Raw genomic sequence first — 20,740 nt, 5'->3', positions numbered from 1 at the left:
TAGTCATCGACAGCCACGGATTCCATATAAACCCTCGCTCTATTCTCCCTCAATTTGGATTGTCCGATCTCATTATCCTCAATTCAGCCAACAGTGCCTTTTACATTGTCTCATTTTCCAAAACCAATGTACCATGTATATATATATATATATGTGTGTACGGATTATATGAATGTGTTTGTAAAAGAAAATTGATTTCAATATTAGTTGTTAATTGTTGTTTAACACGGAGATGAGGGATGAGTACGTAGTCTAGCTAGAGAAAATCAAAGGGTGAGTATGAGATTTTGCTAGAGAAAATGAACAAATTTCTCTAACCATCACACAGAGAAAATTAACATAGAAAATTAAATCAGAAAGAATTTCTCTAGTTTGTAAGAAAACGTCATTGATGTAAAGCTCTCTCTCTCACTCTCTAGGCCACTGTAATGGTGAATATACAGGTATTCTAAATGGAGCACAGTGAATTGCTTTGTATTTGTAAAGTCTAGTTTCAAAAATTAACAATTTTCTAAATATGATTTGAGAATAGAGTTGTATTTTAAGTTTGTGAGTTTTGGAATTATGATTTGAGTGTGAAAAATTTGTTTGGTAAATGAGTTTTCAAAAAAGTTTTGAATTGAGTGAAGAATTTTTGATGTGACATATGATTTTGATACAAAAACTTACAACTCATAACCAAACACACAACTCAAAATTATATTCAAAACACTATAAAAAATTTTAAAATTTTTCAATTTTTTTATTTAAAATATAAAAAATAACAGGTGTCAATTGTTAAAAAAAATTTGCACTATTCTGGTCAATCAACCGGACGTCCGAGCGATTGGTTAGCCTAAATTTTCCTGCCTTGGAAAAAGCTTTCAAAAGTGGGTGTGAAATTAATTTTTGAAAATTCTAAACAAACAAGACACTCAAAACAAGATGTGGAAATATGTTTGGAGAAGCTAACCAAATATGTTTGGTAGAGTTTGTAAATATGATTTGAGAATATGAGTTGTATTTTGAGTTCGTGAGCTGTGGAATTATGATTTGAATGTAGAAAAATTGTTTGGTTATGGTTTTTGAATAGAGTGTTGAATTGAGTTTTGAATTGAGTTTTGAAAGTTTGATTTCACATGTGAAGTAAGAAAATTTGTTTAGTTATGAGTTTGGGAAGGAGTCTTCAAAACTTAGGCCTCATTTGGGAACAGGCTAATTTAGTAACTGTAATAACCCGACCCTCGCACATGTTTCTGATATACTTTCAGTCCCTTATTCTGTGCATTTAGATGCTTACTGTGAAATTTCATGTGATATTTAAGTTTAAGGATCTTATGATTAGAAACCTGTATCTGTTTAATAAGAAAATATATCTGTCACAAGTAAAATGTTTGACTCAAGAATTAAGAGTCTTAGAGGCCTGATAATCTGAAATTGATTTTATATTTGAGATCGGCATGATTTTTAAGTCATAATAAGCACTTTTGTGAAATTTCAATTAGGAATGATTAAACTGATTAATTTTTGTTTTATTTACTTTATGGATATAGTTATCCTTTATCCCTTAATATTTGACTTATGAACCTTTAACTCAAATATCCTGAGAAGGTTAGGAAAGAAGAATTTGAGGAGAAGGAGGAGAAGCCCTTCAAGGAAGGGATTGAGAAATTAAGAGAGTTTTAGAGATATTAAAGCTCAAGGTATGGAGATTTTACTTTAATCAACTCCTTTCTTGTATATGGATGAGGAATTTCATGGGTATTCATGCAAGTTAAGGTTTGTGTTGTGTGTATATGCCAATTATGGAATTGAATAGGTGTTTTTTTTTTTTCATGTAGTTATTTGTGTTAAGTTAAGTCTTATAAAGGAAATTACATCCCATTCTTGGTTCTACATGCTTGCATCCAATTATGTGTGAGTTGGATATACGTGTGTAGTTAGATGTTAAAGGAAATGAATTGGGGTGATAAGTGATAGTAGTGAAGATCAAGTCATATTCAAATTGTTATATGTTTGTACCTCTTGACTACATGATTTTCAAACCATGTTTTAGCAATTAAAAGACCCATTTGGAGCCTTGTAAAAGCTTACCAAAAATTAGATCCTTGTTTGAAATTTCGGACTGGAACTTCACAGAATCGCCGCACATGCGGGAGTCATGGCCGCACGTGCGGGAAATGAAGAAATTTTGGAGTTTTACTACTACTAAAAAGGCACGTGCGGGGCACGTGCGGGGCTTCCCAGCCGCACGTGCGGGACCAACCACCGCACGTGCGGGGCTCACAGCCGCACGTGCGGCCCATGTTGGAAAAACTGGTTTGCTCCGTTTTATGTGCTCGTCCCTCGGATATTTTTAAAATCTGTGTTTGATGCCTTTTTGCTATTTGTAAATACATTCGAAACAAATAAGTCAGGAAATGATTTAACAAAGAAAAAAGAGCTAATTTTAAGTTATTAATGTGCGCAGGACACACTCGGAAGGAACTAGCACGTCGTCACAACACTGTGAGTAGTAGTACAGTAGACGTACATTTTACTTACCGTTAATAATTAATGTTATTAACGTTCTGTGCTTCGTAAGTGCTTACATTAACATTTATATAAAATTGTCGAGAACGACATATACCGTGGATGTTGCACTCTGACTGAATTAACAAATACGATGAAATGGTGGCATGAACGATGAAACAAATGTGTATAATGACTAAAAGGGAACTTATGTTCATTCTTGAATAACGGTTTTAGTGTAACTATGAAAGTAGACCATTTTGCTACTAATGGGCCTGAGGCCGTTCAGTTATAACTCATCGAGTATGGATATTTCTGAAGGATCAGAATAATTGGATAAGCTATGTGTATCCATATGAATCTGAAATAGTTCTGTTGTGTTACATATGGACCCGAGGTCATTTAGAACCTACGATATGAATGCAAAGGTCTAACGTTATTATGTGCTCTCTGTAATATTCTTATTCCGCTATACGCGAGATAACTGTGTTAATCTGTAACTAAGTCATGAGAAATTATGTGCACTATCCCATAATTATATTTTTAAGGAACTGAGGTTATTCTATTTCTGTTTATCCGTTCCGGTTATGTTTTGTTATGACATAATATGCATTGTTCCGTCTTTAAGACCTAATGATTTCTAGTACGGAACAAAATGTTGTACAGAACTAAGTGCTGCAGTGCGAGCCACCTATAGAATCCGTACGAGCCACCTCTTGAGTCCACATATATGTGGACTGAGGCTTATGGCCGTTTTGTGAAAGTTATGAGGCTTATGGCCGTTTTGTGAAAGTTATGCGGCTTATGGCCGTTCTGTGACGTATGTGAGGCCTATGGCCAATCTGTGACATCTGGGCCTATGGCCATTCTGTATGATCTGTTAGTATGAAACAAAGTGCTGTACGGAACTAAGTGCTGCCATGCGAGTCACCTCTAAAATCCGTGCGAGCCACCTTTTGAATTCATACATACATGAAAAGGACTGTATGCCATTCTGATAAGGGCTGTAATGCCATTCTGATAAGGGTTGTATGCCATTCTGATAAGGGCTTAATGTCGTTCTGTTAAAGGGCTCAATGCCATTCTGTTCAAGGGCTTAAAGCCATTCTGGTTAAAAACGGGGCCTAAGGCCGTTTTAAAATTAGTACAGAATCAGATTAACTACATGTCCTTTACATTATATACGCTTTGCTCTGCATTATAATTCAAGTTGAACATTGAGTTATTAAAGTGCTATTATCCACTGAGATCGTCTCACTTTGTTTTTTTTGTCTAATTCTGTAGGTAATAAGTCTGGAGGTCAGCCATAACCCTCGATGCTCGTCTCCCTTTGTCAGCCTCTGTGTGTCCAAGCATTTGGGTGAAGCCTACCCGTTTGGTGAAGTTTTGCTAAGTTTTAGCTTATATTCTGATTGTTTATAATATGTTGAAGTTTCCAATGTTTTTGTTATACGCCAAAACAAGGGACGGGGTTGTATATGTGTATGTAAATATTTGTCCTCTGATTCACTGTTTGTGATCCTGGCATGATAGTGGTCGCTCAATGGATGTAGATTCTTTTTATTTCATGTTATTTTATGATATTTAATGCTTCCGTTCAGACCCCATATGTATGTATACTGAATTTCATGTCCGTTTCTGAAGTGATCATGCCCAAACTTTTAGAGGCGAGTTTGGGGCGTGACAGTAACTTTTTAGCTATTTGACTAAAATATGAGCTAAAAAAAACTAGTATGTTTGGGATGACTTTTTTATTTTTTACGAAAAGATGTGCAAAAAATAGAGAGAAAAGAGAATTTTTGAATTTTTGGTATGGGTTGTTGGCTTTTTGGCTAATTTAGTAACTTTTTGGCTAAAAAGTTCGGTTGCCAAACGAGGCCTTAATTCAAATTGTTATAACTCATAACAAAACACACTACTTTCACACTATTGAAAATTCTAATCAACACTCATACCTAAACTCTTTTTAAAAATTCAATTAAAAAAATTATTATTAACAGAAAATAACATTAATCAATTTTTTAATTGAAAATACTACAAAGGAAATAATTTTTTTTCAAAATAAATATTCAAAAAATTGAAATCATAAATATTTAAATAATTTAAATAATCTAAAAAATTTAATAAGTAAAAAATTAAAATAAATATTTAAATAATTTAAATATTCAAAAAATTTAAATAATTTAAAATGTTAATATTTTAAATTTAAAAGTAACTCTACACTCAAATCGTAACCAAACACATAAAACAAAACTTAATTAAGAAATTATTTTTAAAATTCATAACTAAATACATAACTCGAAACTCCATACTACTTTCACAATTCTACACTCAAATCGTAACCAAATACATAACAAAAAAATTAAAATATTTAAAAATATTTTTATAAAATAGAGTTTGAATTTATTTTTATAAAGTATTTTAAAATTTTAAAAATTAAAATCAAAATATTTTGAAATTAAAATATTTAAAAATATTCATAAAAAATTAAAAAATTAAAAAAATCATAACATATTTAAATATTAAAATATTTAAAATCTTAACAAATTAAAATATTTAAATATTTAAAATATTTAAAATATTAAAATATTAATTTGAATTGAGTTTTGAAAAGAGTTTTGAATTATGTGTTTGGTTATGAGTTTTAAGAAGTAATAATTATATTTTGAATGGAGTTTTGAGAAATTAGTGTGGAATTATGATTTGAAAGTTCAAAACAAACAAAACACTCAAATCAATGAGTAAAAATATAATTTAAGAGGCTTACCAAACGGAGCTGAATTTTCTCTGAATCGATTCGAGAGATCTTAGACATTATAAAAATAATGAATATTCTTTATATTATAAAATTACAATACCAGCCACTTTAAAAATAAAATCCCCTATTTTTTTTTTATACTTTTGTACTTCTAATTTCTTTATTATAAAATGAAAAAAAAAAAACTAATATCGAATCAAATATAATTTTCCGGGAAAATCCACAAGCAGCAAGCTAAAACCCTTTTCCTGGGAATCAATCAACCATAAAGCAGAGTGAAGTCGGTCTGATCTGATCATCGGAGGTAGGAGAGAGAAGAATGGCATCGTCATCGAGCAGCGGACTGACATTCAAGCTCCACCCACTCGTAATCCTCAACATCTCCGATCACTACACTCGTCTTAAGTCCCAATCACAGCCACCTCACGCCGCCGCCAACGGCGGCGAAGCAACCATCTTCGGCTGCGTCATCGGCGTCCAGAGGGGACGCACGGTCGAGATCTTCAACAGCTTCGAGCTCCTCTCCGATCCCTCCACCCATTCCCTCGATCGACCGTTCCTCGAGAAAAAGCAAGAACTTTGTCAGTCCCTCTCTTTCTTTCTATGATTTTCTTTTATTATTATTATTATTTTTTTGCTTTGGGGGTTCTAGGGTTTGCTAGAAGATTGATTTTTGTTTGGTTGTCTTTGGGGGGTTCTAGGGTTTACTAAGAGATTGATTTTTGTTTGGAACAGATAAGAAAGTATTTCCCAATTTCTATATACTGGGATGGTATTCAACTGGAAGTGAAGCCCAAGAAGCAGATATGCAGATACACAAAGCTGTAAGTTCCAAACCTCGCTTACAAGTCTGCAAACAATTATTACAATAAAATGTAGAATATATATATTGTTATTATAATTGTACTATATACAAGAAGCAGCAGAAATATATGTAGGGGAGGGCTTGAGCTCTGGATACAATTATTAATCGCTCTTGCGCTTTTTCTTTCTGGCAGGGGTTGGGGCTGTTTTTATGTTTTTGGTATGGTGTCTGAGGGGTTAATGTTGTGGCATGAATGTTAACTGAATTCCTGTATGATACATTGTTATTGAAGGCACTTAAAATGTTTGTGATTTAAGCATTATATGAGATTGAGCCCGACTTATTGGGGATGAGTAGTTGCCAAAGGAAACCAGTTTTAACTATTTTTTTAGGGCAGTATTTGATGTTCTACTTCTGTTGAATGCATTTGCGTGTGAAGACGAACATGATTAATGAATATTGGTTGGTTAGTGTTTGCAGCCCAAGATGCTTCCATACTACATGCATGGTCTCTTGTCACATCGGGTGCATGTAGTTTGGAAATGGCTTGGGTGTGTACTGATATAAACATCAGTTACGGATATAGGCATCAGTTTTTGGATTAAAATCCATGCATACGTCATAAATCTACCAACTAGACTGCCTCTAATGTACTGTTGCATCTTCAATGGTTAAACCTTTTTGTTCCAAGATTCACATGCCTTTATATGGTTTGCTAAATTTTTTTCCTAGCATGTGCTTAAGTACAATATTCATTGGAATTGCTTTGTGCTAAGAAGCTTATTTATATTTGGCAAATCATTGTGATGAGTGCCCTTCCCATAACAGTTGATGGATATTAATGAAAGCCCCGTGTATGTTCTTCTCAACCCTTCAATCAATCATGCACAGAAGGATCTTCCAGTGACTATATATGAAAGTGGTACGTAGCGTGCATTATTATCTTATATTATGTATCTACTCTTTTAAGTTTTGTTATCCAATCAATGTCATTATTTATTTATTGTGTATGCAAGCTTTTCTTGAATGACTTATATTGATATTATGGCCTGTCATTGAAGAGTGCTGTTATATTTTATAATCCTCAATATTGGCCTTGCAAATTCATTCAGTTTGTTAGAAGCATACATCATGTTTTACGCTTTACGAATGGCATCCAAGGTTTTAAGTAATGGTGGCACTGGAGGCCACCATAACGGTAGCAATCAATGCTTTAACTTATCTACTGCGGCTTTATACCCTAATAATTGCATTTATTGATATTTATATCCTAAGAACTGTGACAATCAATACTTTTTGTTTTTGCTATTTGCTACTTTTGTGGATACGCTAACACTCTTTTATGGGACTAATCTTCACAACTTTAGAGCTGCACGTCATAGATGGGATTCCGCAGCTTATTTTTGTCCGTTCAAGCTACACTATTGAGGTTCCTCTTGTTACTTTGTTTTATTGTATTTCACCCAAGTGTTCCAGAATAGTGATTAAATCATTTTCTTGTTGCTTCAAAGACGGTGGAAGCAGAACGAATCTCAGTTGACCATGTTGCCCACCTTAAACCATCTGATGGAGGTTCTGCTGCAACTCAATGTGAGTCCTTCCCAACGTATTTTCAATTATTGTCCAAGTTCTATTATCTGTCTCTGACCTTTTTCTAAAAATAAAAAAATAAAAAGCATCTGAAGTGAAAGTGTGAATGACCAACAAACTTTGTGTTTCTTCTGTAGTGGCTGCTCACCTAACGGGCATACACAGTGCTATCAAGATGCTGAATAGTAGAATCAGAGTGCTTCACCACTATCTTCTTGCCATGCAGAAAGGTATGTGTTTTCACTTGTGTGGGGAACAAGCTTCTTCAGAAAGAAGAGGTAAGTGGAAAGGGATTCCTGTGAGCAAGACAAACTGTGAAAAACAAATTACCTGGGCAATAAAATTGCAAAAAGGCACCATAAACTAGAAAGGTAAATTTCAAGAAGGCATTGAATTCTCATCTCAAAAAGTAAAAAAATAAAAACTCCAAATTAACCATTTTTGGGGTATTTTACTTTTGAATTGACTGACATAGGTGGGTTTGAAACAAGTTAATGATATGGAAACATCTAGAGCATCTTATGAAATGTGCGGGGAGCATCCAGGAGAGTAATAATATGAAAACTTGGTTCGATTGCACATGTGTTTACTTTGTTCATGAAGATAGGAAACAGAAGTGTGTCATGTTGGGGCTGAAAGTCCAGAATCTGATTGATAATATCTCCGTCTCAAATGCAGGTGACATACCTTGTGAAAATTCATTGCTTAGACAAGTTTCTAGTCTCTTGAGGAGATTACCAGCCATTGAATCTGAGAAATTTCAAGATGATTTCTTGATGGTTAGTGCTTTCAATTCCTTGGCCTACAAAACCTTAATATTTCTCTAGTACATTAACTTATCAAATTTCTTTTCTTATTTAAATTTTCATTCTTTTGCGGAGGTTCATTTTTTTAGGCAATTTTTATAGAATTTACCTTAGCCAGTTATACTATCAATAGAATGTACCTTTATTCCAACCAATTCACAAGAATAACTACTAGAAAGAAGAGGTTGGGGTGGGAATCAAATAATTGTGATTGCCTGTGATGGTACTTCCTGGGCCTCCCCCCTTTCCTTTTTCACTGTAAAGTATTTGATTGTATATCATTTGATAATATTGGACTGGACTGCTGATTAAGCTGCCCTGGCACCATCTATCTGATGTTTGATTCCATCACTGCTGTTTGCAGGAATACAATGACACCTTATTGATTAGTTACCTGGCCATGTTCACCAACTGCTCAAGGTATGAATTTTGTTATCTTGGATGGAATTCATTTTTTCTCAATATCGAACTCTTGACCAAGAAAAAAGAAATCAAATTTATTGCTACACTTCCAATTCATTGTGTTTTTCATTTTTATTTTTAGGGAGTGGGGGTTGTTTGTATGGTTGGTTTTGAGTTGGGTGGCATTAAGAATGAAACCTAAATAGTGGATAATTTATACCTAAGATAACTGTTGGAATATGTGGTATGGTCCCTCTAAAATTGGTGGGATTACTTCTAGAAAAGGTTGCAGTATTTCTGGGGGAAAACCTGCAAAGCATGAAAGATTGTACAAGCTTTCAGTACACATTTTTGTGGATCAAATGTATGAAATATCGTCTTCAGGGATTGATTTTTGCCATTTGATCTCAATCAAAACCTTTTGACTGTGTGAAGTAAAAAGGTTGCTAAACCAAGGATATTGTCAATTCCTCTTCCATGTAATATTTTATTTTTATATTTACATCCTAATAATACAAGACATGGAAACCCTGTCTGATAATCCATTGGCAAAACCTATATCCATCCTTATATGAATGCTATGGCCTTGCCTCTATTCATTTATCTATTCTTATGTTTTTTGCCTTTTGAGTTGCATATATTAGTTTTGACTTGCAGCCATTTAGTATTTATTTGTCACTACTAATTTTTATCTTTATTTTTTTGGGCAGTACTATGAATGAACTGGTTGACAAATTCAACACTGCGTATGACAGGCATAGTAGAAGGGGAGGTCGATCTGCTTTTTTCTGAAAGTCGCTCAATATTTTCAGTCCATCGCCCTGCATACTTGAGAAGAATCAGCAGCACACCCTTTTGTGTGCATAGCATTGGATCTTAGAAGGCATGACAAATAGGGTCGTTAAATAGTTTTTTGGTTTTCCCATTTGAGGTGTATCTTCTGTGCTTTTTTTCTTATTGTTGAGTGGATGTTTATTGGGGCTAACAATGATTTGAATGGGCATGTGTTTGTGACCTCTAGCTGTGGGTTTTTTCCCCTAGTACAGGCACTTACTATTCAAATTGCTAATTTTTTGATTTTACGTTCATAGAAAAATGCATATATTCCTTGTGTGCATGTTATCTAGCAAAATTATGCCTAACAATGCTCTGCTTATTAATTTTAGAATCTGGGAATTCTTGGAATTGTTTTGGCTGACTTTCAAATATTCTCTCTTTCAATATATATATATATATATGTTGTATATCAGAATGTTCCAAGAATAGAACAATGAAGAATAGTGGGGAGATGAAAGGATGAATAACAGGGAGCAATTTTTGTAGACATTGGGATGTAACCTTTCTTGTTGAATTTGGAGGAGACCTATTTCTCTACAATTCCATAAACATGCACTTTAGGAGTTTATTTTGCACTTGTTTAAATTAGAATAGCGACCTCTAAAATGGCTGTATTTTCAGACCAGCTTGCTACAAAAATCAGAGAAAAACCATCGCTTTGATCCATAGAGTTTTGTTTGTGGTGTTGTAGAGTTCATGCAGCCACGTCAGATAGTAAAAACTACGAAACTGTGGAGGAACTAGGATGCACTGCCAACATTAGATTGGTACAATTTTATTTTATTTTTTGTTTGGGGGGGGGGGGGGGGGGGGTAAATGTACACAACAGATTGATTTATGTGAGTAAACCAATTTTACAAGTTGGAGGTGAATAGCACTTGCCATGGTGCCAAGTCAACACCTATCAAGAAGGGTTTTGGGGAAGAAAGTACATAAAAATTAACGACAATCAAATTTGTGAAATTGCCATCCATCATGACATCCCATTTCACATCCATCCCTACACACAGTCAGCCAAGGTCGTTCCTTGCAAATCTGAGTCAACAAATTCTCTCCCTTGCTAGTCAAATGAGTATCCCCAACACCAAGCCACTGTAAACCACGGAACAAAGGCTTCTTCAGCAACCCTAATGCTTTAACAGACAACCCATGGCAGCGAAAAAGATCAAGCCTCCGAATCAGTTTTTCCCCATCTTCCAACCTTCTCCCTGAAGCCAATGCTTTCAACGATGCATCGGTCACAAAAAAGCAATACCTAATACACAGTTCTGTAACACTTCGCGCAACCATAGCAATAGTGAAAATAGCCTCATCGGATATTCCCGGAAGATATCCCACATCTAGGGCTGACAATGTCTTGCTAATTGTCCCTCCACCATTCAATAAAAGATAAATCCCCCTGTCGGTTATCCTCTTACAGCTTCTGAGACACAAATGTGTGATGGGTGAATTCCCTCTTCCGATATTGGCCAGACCAACATCAGTAGCATCAGCGCCACCTAGATTTAGCGTAGTTAGCGTATGAAGGGATGAAATGGAACCAAAGCATGAATCTCCAATGCTCCGGCAGCCAGACAAGTCAAGCACCTCCAAGTCATTCGAAGAGGCCAATTCATCGATGCTTTCACTAGTTATAAGACTGCAAGACCACAACTTCACATCAACAAGGGAACAGGGGGCCTCTTTGATATCATGAATTGCTAAGTCTGATAATAGTGATCCGTTGCGAACTTCGAATTTTTTCAAGTCATTGCAGGATTGTAGAATTGCTGCAAAGCCAGCATCACTGATTTTAGAAAATCCACCGAATGTCACTGATTGTAGGCCTCTGCAACACACAGAAAGGAGGAACATGCCCATATCATTTACTGCTTTGAAAGAAACTGGGTGATTTTGTCTATTTCGTACAAGAGAGAGACCAGTTAAATGCTGACAAGTCCCCAAGGTCTGAAGGCCACTATTTGTCAAGTCATAGGGCAGCTGTGGTTGCTCGATAGGTCTGTCTTCAAGATCGAGCTCGACCAAAAATGGGAGAGACTTAGTGATGGAGATGACAAGCTCATCAGATATAATATCTAAGACAAGTGATAAACTCTGCAAAGCGAAACCAGGAGACACTGGACAGACAGGGATGCTGAGTCTGGTTGAGTTCTGCACAAAAATTTTGTCATCTCTGAGTTCACGTATGAAATGGATGGCATCTTGTATAAGCAGTGGCTGCAATTTTAGAACTTTGACAGTTTTGGGAAGAGACAGTTTCATTGACTGAAAACCATTTGCATCAAGTTCTGTCCCTCGGATCTTTATACAAAGTGACTGTCACAATTAAAAAAAGAAACCCTGCTTAAATTGACTATATTAAAGAAGAAGAAGAAGAAGAAGAAGATGATGATGAAACAAGGTTTTTTATCATGATTAATTCACCTCCAACCATGAGCAACTGTTAAGCATATGTGTAAGGTTCCTCTTGAACATCTCTGGTGAGTCTCCTCCTGCCAATTCCAGCACAAGTACCCTGACATGAGCAACAAAACTCATTAATAGAACTTAATAAACCCAACTCCTTCACATAAATATGCCTCTGCAACTATAAAAACAGGATTTTTTTTTTTCTTTCTCTTTTTTCAGTTTCTTTGCTGGGATAGATTATGGATTAAAACCCACTTTTACTGGCTACAGTTCAACAGGATGGAAAATGACACATGGACATAAAATTATAAAGGTGTATCAATCTGACTTTCTTGGCTCAAGATAAGTTCTGCTCAAACCTGTTTTTTGTGGTTTTTTTTAGAGGGGGTTGCTTTGGTTCTGCTCAAAGCTCATGGAACCTAGAAGTACATTTTCTCAATGAAACAAATAGATTGAAAATCACACTCCAAGAATTGGTAACAGAAATAGGTATATCTCAATGGTTAGTACCTATAAATTGAGTCCGGATCCTCTGCCGTGCCTTCCTACGGCGCTCCCTGCCGTGATTCCAACACGACGTCATTTTGGCACTTTTTTTAACCCCCCCCCCCCCCCCTTTTTTTCCTTTGGCTCTTTTCTTTTCTCTCTCAGCTCTCAAATGTTTGAGAGACCACATCTACAACCCTAACAAACGAACAGAGAGAAAAGAGGGACGGTGAGGCGACGGCGATGGCGTGGCGACGGCAGCGGCGACTCCGATCAAGATTGAGTGTAATGGATCCTCAACCTCCTCCTCCTCCTCCTCCTCCTCTCTCTCTCTCTCTCTCTCTCTCTCTCTCAACAGTTCGAGCTTCTAGGCCGAACCAGGCGAGGTTTCGGTCGTGAACGTATGGAAGACAAAGAACAATGGAGGGTTTTGATGAAGAGTGCCGGTTTCAAGTCAGTAGCCCTTAGCCATTACGTGAGGAGTCAAGCTGAGATTCTTCTATGGAACTACAATTACAGCTCTCTGTTTTCACTCATTCAATCTGAAACTCGGTTTCTCTCTCTAGCTTGGAACAAAGTCCGTCTTCTCACTGTTTCTTCTTGGCTTTGATTGTGGGTTTTGATTGAAAATTTGGTTTTCTTTATTGGGTCTTTTTACTGCTTTAATGCTTGAATCAACCATTAATGATCTCTTTTGGAGCTTCTTCAACTTGATCAGATATGAAAAGAAAGCTTGTCTAGAATATTAAAAAAAAAACATACTAGCATAATTTGATGTAGACTTTTTATAGCAGCCCTTTTTGAAAGCAAATTGGATTGTTAATTAACAATGCAGCTTGAATTTTTGTGTCTATATGGGTCAATATTAGATGTTTTTGTTTTCTTTTTTTTGCTTCGATTTGTGGCAAGTGAGAGAAATTTTGTTTTTAGAGATTCTCGCCACTGTCGCCTCGCCGTCCCTCTTCGTCTCTCTGTTCATTCGTTAGGGTTGTGCATGTGGTCTCACAAAAGTTTGAGAGCTGAGAGAGAAAAGAAAAGAGGGGGAAAGGAAAAAGAAAAGGGGAAAAAAATGTGCCAAAACGACGTGGTTTTGGAATCACGGCAGGGAGCGCTGCAGGAAGGCATGGCAGAGAATCCGGGCTCCCTATAAATCATGTGAAAATGTTCCTAAATTCTAATAATGCCATTAATGTAATCAGATTAATGACTTACTTTAGATCGACAACATCTAAATTCCCAAAATCCAACACACCCAATCTTATTCTGGATTTAACAAACTGAGTCCATGTATTCAAGTCTTATAATAATAGTCCTTGGTAACGATCTATCTATGAACAGAAAGTTGTAATTTATCCATGACAAGCACATCAATCAATAGTTAGGCATTCAAATTGTGCATTAATGAAGATCTAAAATTTGAAATTCTGAATATGAATCGAGTCATACCGTAAATTAGGGCATGTTCGTCCAATGGAAGCAAGAACTTCATGCGATAAGAATGAACCCTTGAACAAATTCAATTCCTGGATTTGTTCTCCAAGCAAATTGGTGACGAAAGAAGAATCATGGAGGCGTAGGCAATCAACGGTGAGGCTTCTGAGTCCTCCCCCAAACCGATTCAGAATGCAATCCAGAGTCTCCACATCTGGAGAAAACGACTACAACCACCACCACAGTATATATTCCCAATCAGCAGAGAAATTCTGATGAAAATACAGTAAATAAGACTGATCGATTACTTACAGAGAGATCGAGAGTGGGGAGAGAGGAAAGGACACGGTAGACAGAGGATCGAATGGTGTCGGAGACACAAGCTGCGGAGCAAAGCGTCTCTAAATCCGCCCTTTCCAGGATTTCGTAGATTATGCTATCTGGTAGCCTCTCCAAGCCACCGCCACCGCCACCGCCACCGCCTCCGCCGTGGCCACCACTGCGTCTTTTCCTAGTCATTAGGGTTGAAGGGGGAAGGAGCAAAGGAATATTACTACATTACCAGGGCTGAGCAACGAATACCTCCAATTCGTAATATGATCCAGTCCACTCTAATTTCATAGGTTTAGATTGGATTTTTAAATTCGTGATTCGATTTCGGATTAAAAAATTAAAAATTAAAAGTTTATAATTTACGGAGGATTGAAACTTATGGTTCTGGATTGGAACCGATCTGGACCGTATATAAATGGAAAATGCTAGAAGTCTCAAATTTTCTACCAAATAAATGACCAAATGTCTCATATGGGTGTGGGGCCCACAAAATTGCGGACCCATGTGAGACATTTGGTCATTTGTTTGGTAGAAAATTTGGTATCCCTAGCATTACCCTATATAAATAGTTTATATTTTTATTATACATCCTCTCTCATAGTATCTTCTCTTATTTTATATAAAATCTAAATTCAAACCTAAAATCGTATAATATCTTCTTTTATTTGTTAGTTTTTATTTTAATTTGTAATGGTCTAAATACTTATGGTGAAACCAGTTTTCTTATGGTTGTTTAAATTGTAGAACAGTATGTCGCTATTATAAAAAAATATATTGCTATTGTGGAATTAATATAGCGTTATGTTTTTTGTTTTTATGAAATTAAAATGTTATATATATATTTTTGTTATTTAATTCTGTGAATTCGTGGTCCTAAACCGATCCAATCCATATTTAAATGGATTGGTTCCATAAATTAAACCGATTGGATTGGTTTCAATAGATAACGGATTGATCCTGATTTTATCCCAATCCAATCTAATCCGGACCATGCTCACCCCTATACATTACTATACCACATTCATTATTTTAAAAAGAAATATTATTACATTATTATTGTAATCAACTTTCCAAAAAAAAAAAATGAAAATGAAAATCCCTATACATGAATTATGATTAATGAAAGAATCTCAATTTGGTTTTGGATTTTAATAATAATATATATATATATATATATCTAGAATTAATCAGTTCAGGTTGAGTTTAACCATTGTAATTAGAATCAACTTCAACATTCTCATTTTGATCTCCTTGCCTTTCTTGCACATTTTGTTATTCATATTATTGAACATTAAAAGCAAAACTTATACTGTGCAAAAGTATATCTGAGATAAAATGGAGAATATTGGTCTGTCTACACAATATTTGCAATATCTTGTCAACAGTAACAGCGTGAGATATCGGCCAATGACCAATATGTTGCAGGAACTGACGGTGACTGACATGGTCGCTTTAACATGATTGGAAACAAAGGGAAAACAACCGAAAACACAAATTTATTGGCTTCGAGTTGAGGAGGAAACCATCATATTCCATTACAGATTTGAAACTATAAATAAAATATTTCATGATCACTACAAACAAGGGGAACATTTTGTTTTTGGGCAAAGGAAGAAAAAAGTCCAAGTTCATAAGAAACTGACTTATAAATAACGAGAGGAAAACAAGCACATTCCTCTCCTCTTTATTACATACATAGTACTCTTCATCATCAAATCAAATGGTCTTTCACAATGGCAGCTTGCTTAGCAGCAGGTTCAGACGGTAAGCTCAGTTTTTGAGACAAGAATCCCATCACTATCTGCATACAACCATTCACCATCACGAATCAAGGTTCCTGCAATGTGAACAGGAATGTGCTTCTCGCCAAAACCTTTTTTATTTGATTTCTGGGGATGGGTTCCCATAGCTCTAACTCCAATATCACAACCATTAATCTCATCTGCATCTCTAATGCAGCCATTGATTACAATACCAGCCCACCCCATATTCTGAGCCGACTGTCCCAAATTCCCTCCCACCAACGCACATCTCAAGCTTCCTCCACCGTCTATAACTAGAACTCTGCCTTCACCTCTGGTTTCAAGAAGCTCCCTCACCAACACATTATCTTCAAATACCTTAAGGGTTACAACCGGACCGGAGAATGCTCTACACTGCCCGTAAATCTGGAAGATAGGTTGCAGACAACGCAGATCACCACTGACTATAAGTGCTGTATTTGAATCACAAGCTTCAGCGGTTGCTAAATAAGCCATGTATTCTCCTGCAAGTACAGTTGTCGACATGTCATGGAAGTACAGGACACAAATTGCAACTTCAGAGAATGAGATTTTGGTCTGCTTGTGGAGGCTGAGAAAGCCAGTAAAGGAAATGGAACGTTTAGAAGAATTCATATATTATAAGTTGCATTATGCAAGCATCGGATATAGATATAGCTTTCTGGATTTCTTCGCAATTCAATTAAGAAATATAAAAATTTGAACTCGGCTAACAGCTGAATTTGACCTATGCAATTAAAAATAATTAGTACTTTAGTTTTCGTTGTTTGGTTTTTTTTTTTTTTTTGTTTGGTGGGGAAAGGGGGTGTTGGGGAAGAATCTTCTCATGCATTTAGCATTTTGCTTTACAGGATAACATCTTCCCACAGTTTCTTCATTAAATTTTAAGAGATAAAACACATTTCAATGGCAAAGTCGATCTCCATGTGCACAATCATAAATCTAGATTGTAAATAAAACATCTAGACTGTATATGCATCTTCTAGTCAGGAAGAGACGATCAAATCTCTTCCATGTCTGACTGCTTATGATTCCCCGTTTAAAATAATATATTTCAGAAGCCCCAATGACGTGTTATAACATATGAGTTTATTTTTCTTTTCTATTGCAAAAAATTGTAATCATGTTAACTAACAGACATGCTCAAGGCAATAACTCAATTACATATAGCATAGTAGCATGCATTCTTTTTATTGAACAAGGTGGCAAGCCTATTAGCCCCACACCTTACAATCTAAAGTGGGAAAACTCAGGTGTCCTACACTATGAGGCCTCAAGGAGGTCAATTGGGCAAACACTTCTTTAATAACAATCGAACTTTTATTTCCAAAAAAAAGAGAGATATACAACAAAGCTCAAGACACATCCCCCAAGGCTAACAAGATGTGCCCATGGCACCAAGAAGCCTGCTCAAAAGCAAACCACTAAGGACCTAGCCGCAAAACATAACATCTCACGGCCCAGGAGGCCAGGTAAAAAACAACAGCTTCTCTTAAAGCCTGAAAGGATAGGAACATTAAAAAAATGTAAGGGGGATTTTATGTCCCTAGCATACATAGCCTCCGTTTGGAAAGTGGGTTGACTTTTTGACTTTTTGACTTTTTTGGCTATTTTAGCCTGGGCTTAAAAGCTTGGTTTGGAAAGGGCTTTTTGGCTTTTTGGCTTTTTGGCTTTTTTGAGTTTTTTTGTGAGAGAAGAATGTAATGATTATGGGTTGGATGTGATGTTTTGTTTGTTATGGCTAAAATAGCCTATTTTGTTTTTTGTGGCTAAAATAACCAAAAAAGCCTGCAAACCTACTTGCCAAACACAGGCATAGTATGCCCACAATACCGAATGCAAAATCGTAGATTTCTTTTGTGGGGTAGGGAACATTATTCCCCTAGCATCATTGAGAAAAGTAATCTTGTCTACTAGCCTCGTCTTGCTCTCTCCACTCAACTGCGGGTTGCTATCTTCCACTAAATCCGTCTCTGTCTGCAAGCACGATGGTGCATAACTATCCAAAAATTACTCTTGGTGGGTCTATGCTATTTTAGTTAAGGTTTGTAACACAACTATCTTTTACACAGATTATCATCAAAAAGTGCTGCAATGCCAAAAGAAAATTTCTGGGATGACCTAAAAACTGTGGGAGCAGCAACATACAAACTTTTTATTTTTTTTTCCTTTACTTTTCTACTACTGAGAGATAATAACAAAACTATTCAAATAGAACCTATAAAATTCTCGCTAAATCAGTAATATAGTGTAAACCAAGATTATAAATTAGAAAAATATTACTTGCATAGAAATTGATTATAACACTCACAAGCTATGCCCTATTCCCAATACTTCCAAACCTCAGTTAAAAAGCTACATCACCCAATGAGTAACAGGACAAATTTGACAGAAATGCGACCCACAATTTTTCTCTCCAAATTCACCCACAATGACTTGGCAAGGGAGTTGGGCCATATATAGTTAGCTTTTGCGGCAAATAAAAAGTTGACACGTAGCATGCCATGTCAATGTGGTCAAATTAGGAGAGGCCTTTGAGAGGTCTTAAACATTTTCCTAAACTTAATTTAATACACACAATTAATGAGATATAATTCATCAATTAGATTGTAGTTAGAATGTTGCATCGTGTAGGCCCATTCATTTCATAATATGAATTATTCAATCAATGTGAAACAACTCTGTGAATTCAAAATATAGAAAGATAACCCAACTAACCTCTCTAATCCATGACTAAATTAATATTCTGCTATCAAACAATTATTACATACTAGTAACTTCTATTCAAGTTCAATATGTTATAAAACAGGATGAATAAATACAAAACACAACAACTGCGCACGCGTGTGTCTGTGTGTTTATTTTGAACTGAGAGGCACAAAGCGGAAACAGTGTGAAAACGAGAGATGGATACACCTCAATTCATGACAGCAAAGCTTTTGCTTAAACAGTCAATGTCAAAGCGCTTGTCTCATACTCATTTTCATTCTATTTCAAGAGCTCAATATGTATATGCATAGAGATGCAAGCCTCTTATTGCCTTCTTCGCTAAATGGCCATCTTTATCTGCAAGCACGATGGTGCTTAACTATCCTAATATTGCTCTAGGGCTTGGATTATTGCATTCAATGTTAAACACAACTATCTTTACACAAGTTATCATCAAAAAGCCCTCCAATGCCAAAAAAAAAAACATTCCTGGGATGACCTAGAAACTATGAGACACACTAAAATATTTTTCTTTTCTTTTCTTTTTTTTTTCCTACTGAAAAACAATAACCAAACCATTCAAATCACACCCATGATTCTTGCTAAATAAAGATTATAAATTGGGCAATGCCCTAATCCCAAATACTTCCAAACCTCAGTTGAAAAGCTACATACATCACCCAGTGAGTAATAATTGATCAAACAGATTATAATAAGAAGGTTGCGTCGTGTAGGCCCATTCATTTGGTAATTCCAATTATTATTAAATCAATGCAAACCAAATCCGTGAATTCATGATTAAATTAATATTATCTACCCAAATTTAATATGATATTAGGGTTCTTATCAGCTCTACGCTCCATTAAAATCAAAATTCAAAAGCAAAGAATAGATAAATACAGTGAGTGTGTGTGTGTGTGTGTGTGTGTGTGTTAATTTTGAATTGAGAGACACGAAACAGAGAGTTTACCTATTGAGTGAAAACGAGAGATGGGTAGAGCTCGAATTCAATGTCGGCGAAGCTTTTGATGAAAAGCGTCAATGTCAACGATCTTCTCTCATACTCGATATCTCACTCGAATCGAAGAACTTCGATATACATATTATTAGGCACAGAGAGATGGGTAGCGTAAGCGTGTGTGATGAGAAATAGAGGAAAGAAACGGATCACGGATCATCGTACCGTTTTACCAGTTTTCAACAATGGCGGCCACCTTATCTCTTTGGATTGCGTGTTGGTTGATAAAACAAACTTGTTTCCTACACTTTATTGGTTGCTTTCCATAATTTTTTTAGGGTAAGTTAGGGCAAGTCTTAGCCTGCGTTTGGTTGTATTTTGTAAATGTGATTTGAGAGTATGAATTGTATTTTGAGTTTATGTGTTGTAGAATTGTGATTTGAGTGTAGAAAATTTGTTTGGTAAAGAGTTTTGAAAATAATTTTGGAAAAGAGGTTTGATTTGAGTGGAGAATTATTGATGTGACATTTGATATGTGATACAAAAATTTACAACTCATAACTAAACATACAACTCAAAATTATTTTAAAGCACATAAAAAATTTAAAAAATTTCAGAAAATATTTTTTCCGATTATATAAATCAATTGCAAAAAAAAAAAAATTCGGAATTTAGAGGACATCCCAAGGACATCCGGGTGGACATCCCGCGTAGCATAAATTTCAAAAAAAAAAAAGAAACAACGCGTCTGATGTTGCAGAGTAACACAGATGTTCTGTGCAGAGTTCTCAAAACAGCATTTCAGAATCACAACTAAACACAATGCTTGAATTAAAATGTAAAATTGTGATTTGAAATCACAACCAAACACAGCCTTAAATTTTTTACTTTGTTCTAAAAAAATATTTATGCTTTTGTAAATGTATTCATATAAGTGTAAATTTT

At 35.6% G+C, this 20,740-nt stretch overlaps 3 protein-coding genes across 5 annotated transcripts; 1 reads left to right on the top strand and 2 right to left on the bottom strand.

The window, feature by feature from the left end:
* Window positions 1-5,385: 5,385 nt before the first annotated feature.
* On the top strand, window positions 5,386-10,036 carry CSN6A (COP9 signalosome subunit 6A). The gene is made up of 9 exons (XM_028261207.2): window positions 5,386-5,829; window positions 5,984-6,072; window positions 6,882-6,975; window positions 7,421-7,482; window positions 7,565-7,643; window positions 7,781-7,873; window positions 8,322-8,422; window positions 8,814-8,869; window positions 9,562-10,036. The coding sequence occupies exons 1-9, from the start codon at window positions 5,568-5,570 to the stop codon at window positions 9,641-9,643; spliced, it is 918 nt and encodes a 305-aa protein (XP_028117008.1). The 5' UTR covers window positions 5,386-5,567; the 3' UTR covers window positions 9,644-10,036.
* Window positions 10,037-10,507: 471 nt separating this feature from the next.
* Window positions 10,508-14,642, bottom strand: LOC114314746 (RNI-like superfamily protein). Of its 2 annotated transcripts, none has more exons than XM_028261208.2 (4): window positions 14,327-14,642; window positions 14,030-14,241; window positions 12,113-12,203; window positions 10,508-12,004 (listed from the first exon to the last, which is right to left on the bottom strand). In XM_028261208.2, exons 1-4 carry the CDS (start codon window positions 14,531-14,533, stop codon window positions 10,628-10,630), a joined length of 1,887 nt encoding a protein of 628 aa, XP_028117009.2. In that variant the 5' UTR covers window positions 14,534-14,642; the 3' UTR covers window positions 10,508-10,627. The 2 variants fall into 2 exon arrangements, with proteins under 2 accessions (XP_028117009.2, XP_082740659.1); XM_082884533.1 differs by having other exon boundaries at window positions 10,508-11,839; window positions 14,327-14,611.
* Window positions 14,643-15,857: 1,215 nt separating this feature from the next.
* LOC114314747 (putative 4-hydroxy-4-methyl-2-oxoglutarate aldolase 3) lies at window positions 15,858-20,146 on the bottom strand. 2 transcript variants are annotated; one of them, XM_028261209.2, is made up of 2 exons: window positions 19,808-20,146; window positions 15,858-16,699 (listed from the first exon to the last, which is right to left on the bottom strand). In XM_028261209.2, the coding sequence occupies exon 2, from the start codon at window positions 16,633-16,635 to the stop codon at window positions 16,105-16,107; it is 531 nt and encodes a 176-aa protein (XP_028117010.1). In that variant the 5' UTR covers window positions 16,636-16,699; window positions 19,808-20,146; the 3' UTR covers window positions 15,858-16,104. The 2 variants fall into 2 exon arrangements, with proteins under 2 accessions (XP_028117010.1, XP_028117011.1); XM_028261210.2 differs by having other exon boundaries at window positions 15,858-16,613; window positions 19,808-19,947.
* Window positions 20,147-20,740: the final 594 nt, after the last annotated feature.

Source organism: Camellia sinensis, chromosome 8, assembly GCF_055761805.1.
Source record: "Camellia sinensis isolate YWXY chromosome 8, ASM5576180v1, whole genome shotgun sequence".
In the NCBI taxonomy this organism is placed as follows: domain Eukaryota; kingdom Viridiplantae; phylum Streptophyta; class Magnoliopsida; order Ericales; family Theaceae; genus Camellia; species Camellia sinensis.
This window is presented reverse-complemented; position numbering and strand designations above follow the sequence as displayed.